General features: G+C 35.3%; 1 protein-coding gene across 2 annotated transcripts in view; it reads right to left on the reverse strand.

Moving 5' to 3' along the window:
* DMD (dystrophin) overlaps positions 1-17,876 on the reverse strand; it is a 2,107,999-nt gene that overhangs the window by 1,339,229 nt on the left and 750,894 nt on the right. For both annotated transcript variants that reach the window (XM_063083086.1, XM_063083084.1), the window contains exons 24-26: positions 17,162-17,275; positions 16,041-16,196; positions 6,340-6,510 (exon numbers count right to left, since the gene is read on the reverse strand). In XM_063083086.1, coding sequence (XP_062939156.1) covers positions 6,340-6,510; positions 16,041-16,196; positions 17,162-17,275 — 441 coding nt within the window. The remainder of the gene's footprint in view (positions 1-6,339; positions 6,511-16,040; positions 16,197-17,161; positions 17,276-17,876) is intronic.

A 17,876-nucleotide genomic window follows, 5' to 3' on the forward strand; every position in this document is an offset into this window, starting at 1 on the left:
AGACAAAAACAAACATTGCACAAAAAATAAAATACCAAACATTCCCCTATCCTGGTTAATCTGTGACTAGTACTTCTTTATCAATTACATCTTCGGGCTCACTCTAGTCTTCTCTCCTTCTGGACAAGATAAGATACTCAATCATAGAGTTACCCCTATTCACTAACAGCTCTAGCAATCCAAAGTAAAACCCTTAAACCCTCTCACACATTACCCAACACAAGCCCAAATCCTATAATGGTTCTTTTCCTACATACCCCACATTTCTCCAGGGTGTGTATTTTCCCTCATTGCAACAGGTAATAAACCCAACTTGTTTAACTACAGGAGAACTGCTGGTGGTCTTTGGTTGGAAGATATTTACACACTTCAGCTTCCAATGTGTACATGCATTTTAGAAACACACACACATAGACACATACTCACAGGCACACACACATTGTATCTTTACTCTGGGTTCCTCAAGAGGCCATCCGTGAGATGAACTTTCAATCACGATTAGTTTATGTGTATGTGAGATTTAAAGGAAAGACAAGTATAGCAGAATGGGGAACGGAGATGGGAAAGAGAAGATAGATTATAGGGGTATATTTATTAAGCACAGCAACTGCTGTTGGTGACTGGAGTTTAATTCTGTTGGAAAGCTCTAAGAAATATACACTTCAGGGTTATCTCACTCTGGGGTGAGCCAACTGAGGTATTATTTATACATCACCTCCCATCTTTGGTTGAAGTCTGTTGGGGGAACGTTAATTTCCTGGCACTTGCAGCCTGCCACATAGGTAAGAAAATGGGATTCAGTGGCCACAGAAAGCCCTTAGGTAAAGAAATGCAGGTTCTGGCAGTTGGAAGTTGAGCTTGCATACAATGTAGTGCTGAGAGTAAGGGGATACAGGCAAGACACGGACAAGACGAGCTATAAAATGCCTTTATATTTTTCAGCAAAATCAATATTTTGGGTTTAGTCCTACAATGCCTTAAAAGTATATAGTGTGATGGCAAATGCAAGTTGTTTTGATTATAAAATGTTTGCCTTTACTAATCTTAATTTAATTGATTGAAACTTTTTGTCCAATTTTCTAAATAAATCAGTTTTTTGGCATTGCTGTGCATGGGGTTTGTTTCTCTACCAATCATATTTTGACTGTAATAATTATAGCATTATCACCAACTCTGACAAACATACTTCATTTAATATGTGCTTCTGTGTACTGTGCCAGCCATGTGATATGTTCCAGCTCTTTGGATCTTTAACAAAACCTTCTGAGATGAGTTTTGTTATCTCTATATTAGACATCAGAAAACTGAGGTTCAGAGAGTTAAAGTAAATCATCTTGGGAGTTACATCTTTTCTTCCTCATAGTTTCTGTTAAGCCCATCTCAAATCCTTCATGAGATGAGAAAGGAACACATCGTTGTGGATACAGTGAAGGAAATTACAATTTCCACAAGTTATAAAAAACCCAAGCAAACTATATAAAAATGCAGAACAAGAACAAGAAACACTTTTTCCTTGATTTTTAGGTATTCATATACTCTTTAAAAAGAAGAGAAAAACAGCCTTAGACATTGGGAAACTTTCAGAGAAAAAAGAGCAAATTTTATTAACCCAGGTAGATATGAAAAAAGGAGATCATGAATTTTTTTACTGTGAGAAAAGGTGGAAAGCTAACTGACTGGTATAGTTTAGACATAATTCTCGTTTTAAAAATGATGGCTCTTGTTCTCTTTTTTCCCATGAATCTAACCATGATATGCTCAGACATCTTTCATTTTCAATATCTTGAACCAGTGTTTCTCAAAGTACGGTTCCTCAGCATCACCGGAAAACTACTGAGAAGTAAAAAAATCTCAGGCCCTACCCCAGACTCACTGAATCAGGAATTCTGGGGGGTGGGGGTGGGGGGGCTCAACAGTCTGTGTTTTTAAAGAAGTCTTCCAGGTGATTCTGGTGTTCAATCAAGTGTGAGAATCACTGCTCTAGCGATTATACAAATGCATTTGTGTATTTAATATCCTTATTCTATAGGTAAATTCTGTTAAGCACTAGGACTAGAATTACAATAGTTTAAAAAAGGAAAAAAAAAACAAAAGAAAAAAATAGTTAAAAATGAAATTCCAGAGTTTTTTTTAAAGAAAGTTTTAGTATAAAGTTTCACCATATAGTCATTGCCAATCTCCAAAAGAGTTTTGAAATCGGATGTTGTTTATCAAACACTCCCCTCAGTTCTTTCATGTCAACAGAAAAGTTTAGTTTACAGGGAAAAAATAACTCATCAAAACAGCACTGTCATTTTGAAGTAAAATATAGGAAAGAAAATAAACAGAAGGAAGTGTCTACTTTTTCTCTGAGTAAATCAGGGAGAGATGTCAAAGTAGGTCTGTTAGTATCTTTTGGCAATAAAGATAAATCTGCTCTAAATATCAGCATAGGTGGAAGTCTGCACAAGGCACTCCAGGTAGTACCTTCCAGGCAGTGAATTTGATCTAAAGAGATTGCCTAGACTGGCAGGCTAAAAACTCAAGAAACAGGATCTTCCTGTCAACTCCCTCAGCTATTGTTGCCAGAGGCTTCTCGAGCTTTTCCTCTTTTCAATATCCTTCCCATACTGCACCAATTGGGTAGCTAGACCAATTATTTAAACATGCCAATCAATGAGGACAAATTGGTTGAACCACTCATTTCAGGAATTATTTTTAAAATTTAAAATTTGAGACAGTCGGGCTGAGCCCGTGGCGCACTCGGGAGAGTGCGGCGCTGGGAGCGCAGCGACGCTCCCGCCGCGGGTTCGGATCCTATATAGGACTGGCCGGTGCACTCACTGGCTGAGTGCTGGTCACAAAAAAGACAAAAAACACACACACACACACACACACACAAAAAAAAAAAATTTGAGACAGTCTACTCTCCAGCACTGGAAAATAGAAGGAATCTGATTGGGTGGTTGGTCAGATAGGCAAACTGCTCAAGGAGAGAGGGAAGAGGGTCAGAAGAGGGAGGACTGAATGGAACTAAGAAACCCAGAAGAAACAGAGCAGCTGAAGGCAAGCTGACTGCTGACTGTTTAGTTAGGGATGTGATGGACTGGCTATGTAGTAATAGAAGAAGTGGTGAGAACAGATCATAAGGAACTGAGATATGGAGGAAAGGCCACATTGGTGGCACACAATTCATGAATAGAATAGAATAGAATGGAATGGAATGGAATGGAATGGAATGGAATAGGATAGAATAGAATAGGGTGATAAAAAGACAGAATAGCTGAAAATGGAATGGGATGGGATGAAATACTTTCAATCCTACTGCTTTTACTACAGATATAACCTGTGGCTACGGCTAATGTATTTGACCTATCTGGGGATTTCAGTGATCAGCAGAGAGAGAGGGTTGGACTGTATTACTTCCTAAGTACCTTCTAGCTCTCACATTCTGATATAATTTTCCTGATGGTGACCTCTCCACAGTCAAATTTAAAATCATGATGATCTTTTGTTCGAAGCCCTCCAATGACTTCCCCATTTCACTTAGAATAAAAACTCCTGTGATATCTCACAATACTAATGGATATCTGCCAACCCCCTCAAACTCATCTCAGGTCATTTATCCCATATTTTACTTCCCTCAGACATGCATGACTCTTTCTCTTTCTAATTAGCCTCACAGTCATGGCAGAAGCTATTCTCTCTGATTGGAATGTGCTTCCATGATATTGTCTTAAATGCTTGGCTTATTCCTATGATTCAGATCTCTCACATTAAATATAATTCCTCACAAATGTCCTACAAATGCTAAAATAGCATCCCTATCCCCTGCCGGAACACTAATCATTCTCTATTTTACAATTCTGGCTTATTTTTTTAGGCAAATTATCATAATTTAAAAAGTTTTTTTTTTTTTTCCCATTCATTACCTGTCCCCCCGCAGTAGAATTTAAATTCCAAGAAGGCAGGTAGTGGTCTTTCTCACCACTATATTCAGTATTTAGAAAGATGTTTGGCACATAGTGTAGCGCTATGGCTAATGTCGGAATCCTGTCCATATAGTCAATTGTAGAGCTCGTAATCCTGTTCATGATGCCAATTGCAAAGCTACATGAATACGCCAGTTGTCGGGCTCTTTTACCTGCCAGTAATCCCGCACCGACTGCGCCAATTGTAAAGCTAGGGCTGGGGCTGGAGCTCACAGACCCCTCAAGTCCATTGTCCAGACTGGGTCACCAACCCTTCACATGCCAGGCTGGGTCACCAGACCCCTCACATGCCAGGCTGGGTCATTAGACCCCTCACATGCAGGTCTATGAGCTAGGTAACCAGCAAAAAGGTCCTTGGAAGCCATAGGTGAAGAAAGCATGGCTGCATGGTGCAGCAGTGGCCGCCTCAGGCAGTAGTCAGCCAGCCTGCTTCACAAACTCTGAAGAACACAAGAATAGCAAGGAAACTAAAAAGATACATTGGCACACATGCACACTAACTCCACACACACATACTCACAATTTGCTTACAAACGATTTGCTGAACCACACCCAACCGGACCCCAGGTGATGGTCCTTACCAAACCATTCTATTTTCCCAACACATAGTAAGTATGCAATAAGTATTTGTTGATAAATAAATTAATTACATGTAGTATTGCTAGATTAGAATGATTTTTTAGTTTCTAATACTGTAGAAACTATTACTGTTTACCCAAATTCAATCTTTCTTATAGGTTTTAATTTTACTTTCAACATTTGACTAAAGCTACACAATAGATTCAGTGTTTAAACTTCTGAGTTTTAATGTGAGCGCTTTCTGCGACTAACTATAACAAATATTTATAAATGATAATGTAAATTACATAATAAAGCATACTTAATTAATTCTTATCATGTAGCACCAATGATAATAATTATTAAAATCATACCTGTCGAGTTTGGGGCATTTACTTTGTGCCAGGTATTGTGTTAGGACTTTTATGTTTCATCCTTCTAATAATTCTGAAAAGCAAGCATTCTAATACCCAGTTCACAAATGGGGGGATTGAAGCTCAGTGAGTTTACACAACTCACCTAAGTTTACAGATTTGGTAAGGGGCCAAACCAGGTTTTAAACCCAAGTGCCTGGCTTCACAATTTGCCCATGAGGGAGGACTCCAACCAAAAAAAATCTATTACTATTTCACATAGGTTAGTATGGTTGGATTATGTGTTATTGCTAGTAAATAAAAGTAATCATTATCATTATAGCTACAAATCATTGATTGCCCACTCTGAGTTAGGCAATTTACTTATATGTAAGTTTCTATTCTCAGTTCATACATTCAAGTTAGAATCTTTGATGATACAGTAGAGGACTATGTTGACTACTGAATTGCCCAAGACCATACTGAAATGCCATTGTGTAGATTTAATTCTAGGTGACGGGAAAATAGAATAATTTAATCAGGCTCCCTTGCCTGCCCGTCAGGTTGGGGGTGGTGCAGCACATTCTTTGTAAGCAAATTGTGTGTGTGTGGGTGGAGTTAGTGCACCTGTGCGGTGCCGTGACCTTGGCTGGGATCTGCCTTGGGCATCCACCCACGTGGCCATGCTCTTGAACCTACAGTTTCCAAGGACCGTTTTGCTGGTTACCTAGCTCACAGACCTGCGTGTGAGGGGTCTGGGGACCCAGCCTGGAGTGTGAAGGGTTTGTGACCCAGTCTGTGAATGGGCTTGAGGGGTGTGTGAGTTCCAGACCCAGCCCTAGCTCAACAATTGGCCCAGTCAGCAGGATTACAGGCAGGTAAAAGAGCACAACACTAAGCCTCACCTCCAAGTCCATGCTACATACCAGTTTCCTTCCTCAGTCAAATGTTATTCTTGTTTTTTATTCTATTTTTTTCAAGAGAAGTACATATAAACTCAATCTTTTTTATCCATATTAAAGGCCATCAGTTAAAATATTTAGTACTTCCAATTTGTAAGAAACCGCTTTAAACTACTAAATCAACACAGATTTTTCACTTCTTTTTTGAAATGACCTTTTCAATAATACTTTGTCACAGTTTCAACTTGATTTGTCATCTGCTAGAAACAGCTAATGGGATCAGCTGATTCCACTCTCTTAATACTATATACTTTCAAGGTAATAATCTTTCAAACTGTGATTATCGATATTTACATTTTGACCACAATGCTTTAAAATTAATAAACAGTTTAAGGCTTTTACATAATGTATACCAAACTTGAGTCTAAATTAATTAAAAGTCAACCTATATAATTAAAGCAAGAAAAGAGCAGATTGTGCAGAATCACAATTTCAAGCAATGCTGCATTTCTTTCCCTTTTTCTTCTTTGCTTTGTTTAATTTTGTTTATTTTACCTGCATCTCTTCGACTGCTGTCTGTAATTCGTCCGGAGTTTTGTATTCGAAATCTCTCTCTAGATATTCTTCTTCAGCTTGCGTCATCCATTCATGCATCTCTGATAGATCTTTCTGAAGGCTTATAGTTTTATCCAAACCTCCCTTTAAGGCTTCTTTTCTCGCACAGACCTTCCATAAAACAAACAAGCAAGCAAAGTATGATGATTGATAATGACAATACATTATCATTGTATCATTACTGAGCAGTCTTTAAATAACAGAAAGCTTAGATATTAAAGATAAAACAAGAAATAAAAAGCATCTACCCTAAATGAATCATTGTGCAGTATATGCATGTATTGAAACAACACACTGTACCCCACAAATATGTAAGTGTTAAAATAAAAAAATTAAAAATTAAAACGAAGGAAAAAGCTTATATGCATAAGAAAAATAACCTATGGATATTGGATACACTTAATTTCACATAAGTTTGAAAATAAGATACAACCATTTACTTGGCATACTTAATAAAATAAACAGATTGCCCTATGAAAATAATCTATTTGGTGTGTGTGGAAATGTTTTTGTGTGTGTGTGTGAACAGAGAAAAAACATTTTTTATACTATGTTTTAGTTGAAAAATTAATTTTATTGGCACACATAGAATTAATAATTATTTGTGCTTTTTGATTCTATTTTATGATTTCAAATATCCTAGGAACTTAACAATTATATATCTACAGATAACTCTCATAAATCAAAAAAAAAAATGGAAAATGTATAAAATAAGTAGTTAGGTAACTAACAGAAAGAAGATAATACATGGTCATGCATAAATGTGTATATATACACACACACACACACACATATATATATATAGTGTATGTGTGCGTGTGTGTGTGTGTGTGTGTGTGTGTAAAGGATGTTCCAATGTCACTCATCGTTAAATGATTGCAAATTAAAATGAATTAATGCATTTTCACATGTAAGATAGCCAAAATAACAATTAATGAAGATGCCTAGTTTGGCCAAGGTTGTGTGTGGTTATAAGAAATTTCTGCTTTTTAAACTCTCATACATTTCTGAAATATTAAGACCTCACAAAAAATGTATTACTTATTAACCAGAAAAACAGCAAAACTTAAAATATCTAAAAGAAAATCAGATATGCTAATGGCCTGTTGCAAAGCACGCTGTAATTATAATGATTATATGCAGTGCTTTACTCCCACTTGAGAAAGTAATTTCATTCTAGTGATGACATTATTCTCTCTTGAATTTAACAGGGTTCTATATCTTAAATAACAGAGTTGTAATAGTAAAGTTTTAGTATATAATGCATAATTTTAGTAAAATGAAGTTTTCATGTACTTAACCAATACTAAAGATGTGTAGAACCAACATCACATTAATTCTTCTCATAATCTACAACCACATCAAACCTAATACAGTTAAGCTGATTTTAAGTTCTTTACTTTCCTAGGTGAATGTAATACCTAGTCTATTGCAATGTAAATAAATGTTTCAATCTGACACATCTAGAATAATATGTCTGATAATTATACTAGTAGAGTGATAAATGTTGTTTTGCATAATCAGTGACTCTATAGTAAGCCTAAGGAAACATGCTTTTAAATTTCTAAATAGATACTCTGCTCTGCTGTAATCTTTTGAGGCAGTTGGTGAAGCTACAAAAATATTAGAGTGACTAATGAAAGGTAGCTAGGATGTGTAGTAAATAAATATTGCATGCTATAAAAGTAAACCAGAGGAAAGGAAACAGAAGTGAATTTTGTTTTGTTTTGTTTTTTAAGAAAAGAAAGGTAGAAGGTCATTCTGAGATGTATTGGAAAGAACTCCAGCTTTGGAATCAAGGTACCTAGACTCAATTCCTAGCAAGCTAAGTGAATCCAGAAACATCACTTTATTTCTCTTTATCTCAGCTTCATAACTAACCTAACGGTTGAACCAGATGATTTCCAAGGTCTTTTTCAAATTTAACATTTTACAGCTCTATGACTGATCAGACAGAGAGATACAGAAAAATCTGTGACTTCATGTCAAAAGGATTTCTGTGAAAAAGTTTTGGTTAAAATGACAATTTTTCCTTACCTTTATCACATTAGTGATTCCAACACCCTTGACTTAAGCTGCCCAATCTACCCTACTGTTTCAGCTGATTATATTACTGTCTCATAATAGATAAATAGAAAATTCTTTATGTTTTCTGTTCTAGATCTTGTAAATCTAACATTTAGCACTGCTCCTCCCCCACTTTTTAAGCTCTGATCTCAGAACAACAGATGCCTTTGGTCTTGTCCAAGGTCAATAACTTTTATTCAAAGCTGATTCTGTGAAGTCAGTCCTCCCCATACCTTTCCTTTATATTACCCTGGATTTATAATTTCTTCAAATTCTCTCTCATCTTATTTTAGGTCATCCTATAAATATGTGTTCATGGACTCTCTGCCTCCCCTGTGATTAAAAAAATAAATAAATAAACATTATCTTACCACAACACAACCCAGTTGATATTTTATTAAACAGCAGTCTGCTCTTGTCTCTGTTTTCTGACCTCTTAATAATTTCCTTACCTGCAATCTGTCTTCCATCCTCACCACTCTACTGAAACGCCTTTAACTAAAAGACCATCGCAGATTTTCTAATTTTAAACCTAATGTACACTTTTCAAACCATCTGTTCCTTTACCCCTCTATAATTCAGAATTTATGTCTCTGTAGCATTTGAGTCCCATATTTAGACCTGGATTCTTGAAACCCCTTACTTTTTGACATCACAGTTTTTTCACTTATTGATTTCTCTGGTTGTTTTATTTTCTCGGTTGCTTTGCTGGGTTTCTTTTACTTTCTGACATTTAAATATTAATGTTTCCCTGAGTTCTGTTGCTATTTCTCTTCTCCTATCATTGGAATCTCTATTTTAAAAGCATTCTCCTGTTCAATTTCTTTCTCACATATTAAGTGGAGTTTCAGATCCCCTTTTCCTTATTGGTAATTGGATATTTATATCTGGGTGGCCAACAGACATCAGAATTCAACATGCCTATATTTTCTCCTAGATTCACGATACCTACTGTTAAACATTTACCAGCACACCTTTGACTATGCTTTAGCTCCTTCCTTCAGAAGCATTTCACAGACCATTGCACAGGCTTAGCTTTTACAGACAGTATCTTGGAAAGTTATTAGAAGGTTTTGAGTAGCCGAGTGATATAATCTGAGATATTTTAAAAGGATCATTCTGGCTGCTGTGTTGAAAATAGGCTCTGTGGAGAGGGACGAAGGTGGGAATAGGGAGATCAGGAATCTACTGTAATATTCTGAGAAAGAGAAAATGGTGGCTTCATCCAAGATGAGAGCAGAAGGATGGTGAGGAATTGTTGGATCCTGAAAATTTTGAAGGTAAAACCCAACAGCATTTACTGATAGATTTTATGTTTGGAATAAGGCCTCAGGAATTTTAGCTTGGATAACTAAAAGATGGAGTTGTCATTTGTTGTGACAGGGAGGCTGCTAGGCTAGTAAGTTAAAGGGTATACCAGGAATTTTGGACATGTTAGATTTAATATGTCTATTATTCATCCATATGGAGGTGTTGAGTGGGCGAATGGGTCTGGGGATTCAGGAGAAAGGTCCAGATTGTAACAGACATAATGGAAAGAAATACTTACAGACTACATTTAAAACCATGAGGCTGGACGAGTTCACGTAGGGAGTTAGTGGTGATAGAGAAAAGCAGAGGTCCAAAGACTGAGCCCTAGAACAGTGCCAAGTTTAACGGTCAAGGACATGGAAGCACCAAGGATATTGAGAGTGGTCAGGAAACTGAAGGCAAATTAAAAGAGAACTAAAAGTGGTGGTTCAGAAGCCTGAATAAAAATAAAGACTGAAAACTGAATTTAGTGATGTAAATTCACTGGTAACCCTGACAAAATTTGCTTCAATGGAGAAGTGAGGATGACAGTTTGATTAGGTAGGATTCAAGAGAGAATGAAAAGAGTAAAATGAAGAGAAAAGAAGTTCTGTAAAGGAGAACAAAAATGGAGAAAGGGCTTGAGGGGATTTTTTTTTAATGATAGAAGATACGAACTACATAATTGTCTGCTGATAGGAATGAGCCAGTAGAGGGAAGATGTAGAAGGTAGGGGGCTGTTCAATAGCTGGTGATGTCTTCGTGCAGAAAAGAGGGGAAGGGATCCAGTACATAAGTGGAAAAGCTGGACTTAGATAGGACAGAAAGGTCATCTATATTAACTGAAGGAAATCAAAGTCTATGAGCTCATATGCAGGTCAGTGGGAATATAGGCCACTTCCCTTCTGATTAGTTCTATTTTCTTAGTGAAACAGGAAGCTAATAAATTGGCAACGAATAAGAAGGGAAGAAAAACTGTTAGAGGTCTGAGGAAAGAGATCTGTGGATGATTGCACCCAAAAGGTATATTGACAGAGAGAATGACAATGACCTATAAGTTGCCACAATGACATCCACATGAACTCTAAACCAAGTGTTTGTTGATAAACTATTTATTATAAATTTATAGCCACTAATAATTAAGATATACAAGCATACATTATTTATTTATAAATTATATATATTTTATAATTTTATATATGTAAGTTTCTGTCTATATTTTCTCCATTTATTTTAGTTAAAAAACATGTATTACTCTGTACAACGTACTGGCCTATACACATCACGAAGATTAATTTATTTAATTTTTATAAAATTCCTATGAGTCAGGCATTTATATCAGTACATTTTAAAGACTGGGATACAGAGAGGTAAAACAACTTTTTGAGAATCACACAGGTAGATTATGGTGAGGGAAAGATTTAAACCCAGGCAATCTGGTTCCATAACTCCTGGCCTTACATATAATGCTTTTCCATCCACAAGAAATTCTTCTCCAGTATTTGTACTTCTGTGTCTGGCTTACTTCACTTAGCATAATGTCCTCTAGTTTCATCCATGTTGCTGTAAATTTCCTTTTTAAGACTAAATAATATTCCATTATATACATATGAGTAGATACCACATTTTCTTTCTCCATTCATCCATCAGTGGACATTTAGGTTGTCTCCATATCATGACTATTGTGAATAATGCTGAAGTGAACATTACAGTGCAGATATCTCTTTGAGATCCTAATTTCATTTCCTTTGGATATATAACCAGAAGTGGGAATGCTGGATAAAAAGGGGGATTTATTTTTTTTTTTTTTAGGAACCTCCTTACTATTTTCCACAGTGGCTACACCAGTTTACAATTCTGTCAATAGTGTACAAGGGTTACCCTTTTTCTATATCCTCACCAATAGTTATTTATCCTTCTGTCTCTTTTTTTTAATAACAGACTTTTTCTAACAGGTGCGAGGTGATACCTCATTTTGCTTCTGATTTGAATTTCCCTGATGATTAGTGATGCTGAGGACCTTTTCAAACACCCATTGACTATTTGTATGTCATTCTGGGAGAAATGTTTATTCAAGTCCTTTGCTCAATTTCTTTTTTTTTTGGGGGGGGGTACTTTTATTTTTACTTTTTTGCTATTCAGTTGCGGGGATTCCTTACATATTTTGGATATTAACCCTTTACCAGATATATGATTTGCAATTTTTTTCCCTATTTCCTAGAATCTAAAATAGTAAACCTATAGAACCAGAGAGTAGAATAGTTATTTCCAGGAGCTGGGGGGAGGGGAGATATGGGGAGGTGATGCTCAAAGAGCAAAAAGGTTTAGTTTTGCAGGATGATTAAGTTCTGTATATCTACTGTACAATATGAGGCCTATAGTTAACCATACTGTAGTGTATACTTAAAAATTTGCTAAGAGTAGATCTTATGTTAAGTATTCTTACTACAAAAAATATTAAATTAAAATAAAGGGGACAGAAGGAAACTATTGGAGGTGATGGGTAAGTTTATGGCCTTGAATGTGGCAATACTGGTCTTACGAGTGTACACTAATCCCCAAACTCATCAACTTGTATGCATTAAATATATACAGCTTTTTGTATGTCAATCATAACTCAAAAAACTGGTTTCAACAACAAAAAGAATGTTTTTCCGAATTCCCGAAGAGTTTACGTATCATCTAATTTGGCCAAGTATTTTAGGTAAGGGGGTATGGGAAAATCTTCTCATTGGGAAATAAGAGTTATCTTATATACATGTTATCTTCATTTTTGTGCACATCATTTATATGCCCAGGTCAAATATTCCTCTTGAATTCCAGATGCATGTCTGGTTGCCTTCTTCTCCACAATGAACACGACCAAGATGGAACTATTGATTACTCTACTAAGCTATTCAATTTTATTCCTCTCTTTGCCCCAAGTCTTTCTTTGTTTAATTAAAGTCACCATCGCCTACACTGATGCTCACAACAAAAAACTAAACAAAGATACACTTTGATTCCTCCCTTATTATCTTTCCTCTTCAGTTTCAGCAAGCATGTTCCTTCAGCAAGTACTGCCATTGTTTACAGGATCTGATAAAAATCAAGAAAGGAATGTATCATCTTAGAAAAAGAATTATAGTTCTGGGTAGATGTGAGTGTGGAGGTCGTTATCAAAAACATAGCAAGGAAGAATGTTGGCAGAAACAGGAAAAATAAGAACATGTTATATAAACATAATTTTAACTACATGAGTGAGATAAACTTGCTGGAGATTTGCTACGGAGGACAAAAGTTTCAACAAAGTTTGAGCCGCACAAGAACTTTGGTCCAGTTTGCCCAGAACAACTATCTCCTCCCCATGTTAATTACTGTAGAATGAGAAAATAGAGTAAACAGTAATGAGACAGAACAATAAGTATTTAAATCAGCTCCATTTCTATGGAAGAACTTGAAAAAATGTTGGGAGAGGTTTGGATAGTAAACCAAACATGACGTCACAAAAGGATTATATATTTCGAATTTCTTCATGGCTCTTAATATCCACCAATATCCCCTTTCTTTGCCAGTATTATTTTCTACTGGACAATTGCAATTTCTACTTGCTCCCACTTGAGCCCCTTTGATTTAGTCTTTGTATAACGAGAATATATAGCAAACTGTTAAACAATCACTTTAAATGATGCCACCCCTATGCCTAAAAGTCTTTGTGAGCTTTCCACTGCACTCACAATACAGACTAAATCCTCACTGTGGCTTCTAAATCTGTTCATGACTTTTACTTCCCATCCATTTTCTCCTGGCGTATGCTGCTCCACACCCAGTGGCTTCCTTTGAGTTCCTCAAACATGCTTAGCCTTCTCTTACCTCAGAAGTTTCTTCCACTTCATTCTCTACACAAAATTCACCTGGTCCACACCTCAAATTGTCAGGGACTTGTCACTAATCGGCATCAACTTTAACTTCACGTCTTCCAGAAAGGCTTTACGGACTACCAGTTATAAAGTATTTTCTTTGCTCTTGTTTTTCTCATTCAGACAGTTCTGATTGCTAAGTTCAGGACATTTGGCAACAAATAAAATTAGGCATTGGTGTCAGCATGTGTTAATTCATTTACTTTGCATCTTCTCCACTAAACTGTAATCTCCATGAGGATAAGTACTATGTCTATTTTACTCCCCAATTATATCTGATACTAAATGTTTAATAACTATATATTTAAATAAACACTATAACAAGTAATGAAGAAAAATAATAAAATGCTTCTTTAAATAAATTATGTATTTATGGGTTCTGATTATTTTTAAAACAGATATGTATATAATGTAATAATGTAAAGGTATGGTATAATTATAAATTTCCTTTTTTTCCCTACCTCTCTCTCTCTTTCACTTCCTTCTTTCCTTTCTTTGAGTATGATTGATTACTTTGTGGGCTATTTTAATAATGATTATCCTTTTATTTTAGAAATAGCCAGAATCTTGATATTTTTCATATGGATATATAGCCTTTAGAATTTAAAATAATCTTAACCATTGTATACCTCTAAAATCAGATCGTGGGATCTCAAAGTGTCTTCAGGTATAGCAGACATTTGGAGAATTTTGTTCCTGATTATTTATTTATGGTTTTCCAGACTTTGGCATCTAATAACAAATAGGGAGTTATCTTTAACCCAAGACAGAATATCACACCCTCATTTTGTGTTTAGACCCTTCTGTAAGGCATATCTGTACACTTCTTTTCCATTCTTCTCTCTGGAACACTGAATTGATACTAACCCTCAAGCCTGGCTTCCCTGCTTTTACTGCATTGTCTTCCTCTTCTCCTTGAGTGCATAATTCCTTCATTTCAAACCTAGGTCACTTAGCGACAAAGTCAGAGAATGGGCAAAATGATATTCCAAGGAGAAAAAGAGACATAAAATATTCGTTTAGAAAATGGGATCAGAACATGGCTGGGATTTATAGATTTTTTTGTTATGCAGCAGGCCAGTGTGTTTGAAATACTTCTTTTAAACAAGTAATTCTTAGTACGTATTATAGCAGATGCATGGTCTTTAGCAAGGACATTTTAAGAATAGAGATCCTTTAAAAATCACACTTCTATAAAATGTAAAATCCTTGAGGTTTTGGTAAATATTGTTGAATACATATTGCTGTTGCTTTTCTTCTTGCTCTAAATAAATTAGCGGGGTTCTTTCTATTCATCTATTAAGAACATTCAACAAACAAATACCTTTTATATTAGCCTTCCAGGAAAACTTCAATGGTATAATCTACTATTTAAGTAATATTTTTTTCCTGAACAGCTCTTCTAGCAGTGTCTTACAGCAGAAGAATGAAAGCTAGCTGACCCAGGGCTATCTCATCTGTGAGTTAATAGAACAGTTGAGCATTTGTCAGTGATAGTATTAGCTGGGTGACTTGCCTTGACTTATACTTCTCTAAATTCTTTTCTTTTTCAAATTCAGCTTTTGCCTCTTGGCATTATTGCTTTTCAACTTTGAAAGGTTACTTAGAAATAACCAAAGACTGACTGCCTCTAACACACATAAATTGAAACCACTCATTAACATAAAAAAAGACATTGGTAAATTTAAAAGTAATCACTGCTTTAGGTGAATATTTTATCTTTTGAACAAGAAGTATTTGATGTACTCTGCTTATGATTATAATATTTTTCCATGATTTAATCTTTAAATTTAAAATAAATATCTATAGAATATTCTGCTGTATAAAAATGAAGAATTCAAATGTGGGTGGCTAGTTACTTTTGTTTTATTTTCTTTTGGCTCTTCTTAACTGTTTCTAAATCTTAATTTATTTATTAAAACAAATGTGTCGAAGAAGCCAAACTTGGCAATATTAACAATCAGAAGTAAGAATCATTTCCCAGATTTACGCATACACTGTATCACTCATTCATTTCATTTCGGTACCATGTATACACTTGTAACGTACCTTTTGTTAATCCAATTATTATTATAAATGTATGCACTAGAGAAAACATTCAACTAAAATAATGCCTAAGGATAGGATTTTCGTTTTCAGTGTAACAGCTGTGCTCAATAAGTCCATTTTACCATGTCAATAAGATGAATATGTACTATTTAAATTATTAATTATTAAAATATTTCTATATGCTAGAAAAAGACTAATTTGTCTGAATTAATTATGCTTTAAAGCATAAATACAGTCACAAACAAAGCTTTAAATAAAAGTAATGGTGAAGGGAGACATTAAGAAATCTTAGTTAAGTAATTCAAGGTAAGCCACAGTGAGAGAGACTGTCCATACCTGTCGGCACATGTGATCCCACTGAGTATTAAGTTCTCTGAGTTCTGTCTCGAGTCTGGACGCAAACCCTGGCTCCGCTTCATTCTTTATCTTCTGTCCACCTTCATTGACACTGTTTAGACTGGGCTGAATGGTCTGAATATCATTGACTAAAAGCTAAGGAAATAATTCAGTTTAAGCTGGCTGAAGAAAATTACCACCAGTTATTAGAAATGCAACATAGCCAGGAAACGCATACTTAGAAATCATGACATTGCATATGAATTTTTTCCTTTATAATCCAAAATAGATATAGATATATAGATATAACTCCAGATATAGACATATGCATAACAGTCTTGCAAAAAATGTTCAGTGGGTATTATGGCATGAATGAAGTAGGGGATTATCTGTATTCTACTTACATCAGGAACTAAAGGAAATAAATTTAATATTTCTTGTTAGAAAATGTGTGAAAATGATGGGCTTTATATATTACTGTTTTTGAAAGGATTTTGGTTTTCAAACGCAGGATATTTCAGCAGTTGTTTATATCATGATGGGTGTGAAAGTTATTTGTAAGGAGGATTTGCTTTTTTAGCTTGTACTTGCAAAGCAAGTTTTTTAAAGAGCTAGATTATTTTCTTCCTGCTTCATGACAATGGTATAATGAATATCATTTCAAAAATTCGTATTGTGTTATATTATAGTACAATGTGTTATACACAGAGGGAGCAACACGGTATGAATAATAATTTGTAATAAGATACAAGTAGCTCAAAAGATTCTTTACCTTTAAATTATATTGCATTTTATATTAAAACAATCTTATAAAGTGAGGTTTCAGTAAACAGCAATGCTTTGTCTATTTCTCATTAATTTAACCCAGGATTTCTCAACATTGGCACTAATGACATTTTGGACTATGTAATTCATTGCAGTGATTGAGATATTCTGGTTAGTGTAAGATGTTTAGCAGCATCTCTGGCCTCTACACAGTAGATGTCGGTAGCATCTGCCCCCATCCCCAAGCTGTGACAATCAAAAATGTTTCCACACACTGCAAAGTAGCCCCTGGTTCTAAATCATTGATCTAACTAAATAACACTATCCATAAGAAAGGCATCATATAAAAATCTTACTCTGCACTGTTTCAGCTGTTTTTTTAGTATTTCTGAATCCCCAAGGGCAGGCCATTCCTCCTTCAGGAAAACATCAACTTCAGCCATCCATTTCTTCAGGGTTTTTATGTGATTCTGGAATAAGAGACCCATTTAAGTCATTATTGGGGTGCTGATTGCTCCTAAGACAATTCATCACAGTGACATGTCTAAACAAGCCCACAAACAATTCCCACATTTGAAAGATTTCTCTAAGTAGTTCTTCAGGAAAAGCATATTTTTATGAAGACTGCATTTTTATGGTCTACTGTATGAGCACTGGTGTATGAAGTCTGCTACGGTTAAAAATAAAAAATTACTATCAAATGTGGTTTTATGATGTTACTCTTGAGAACATTAAATCATATCCCCCTCCAGAGAAATTTTAAGTTATAAGACAACTCATGATAATACTAACAATGTGCCCTTACACTACATAAAACAAACTATGAACAATAAACTGAATGTAATGATGTCTTTATAGCCTCCCTAAACCCGAACTTCCACAAATTGTTTTCTAGAGTTGACAGTTTAAATAGTCCCTCCAGTTGGGAACTTGCAGATCAAGATTTTGTCATCTTTAAAGAGAAAGCTTTTGCTTTTAATTTCTTATTTGCCTGGCCAGTTTGAAGTAACAAATCAGGTGAAAAATATCATTTCTTATCACTTATTAATAGCCAATTATTTTCTATTATTC

This window comes from Cynocephalus volans, chromosome X, assembly GCF_027409185.1.
Source record: "Cynocephalus volans isolate mCynVol1 chromosome X, mCynVol1.pri, whole genome shotgun sequence".
Classification (NCBI taxonomy): domain Eukaryota; kingdom Metazoa; phylum Chordata; class Mammalia; order Dermoptera; family Cynocephalidae; genus Cynocephalus; species Cynocephalus volans.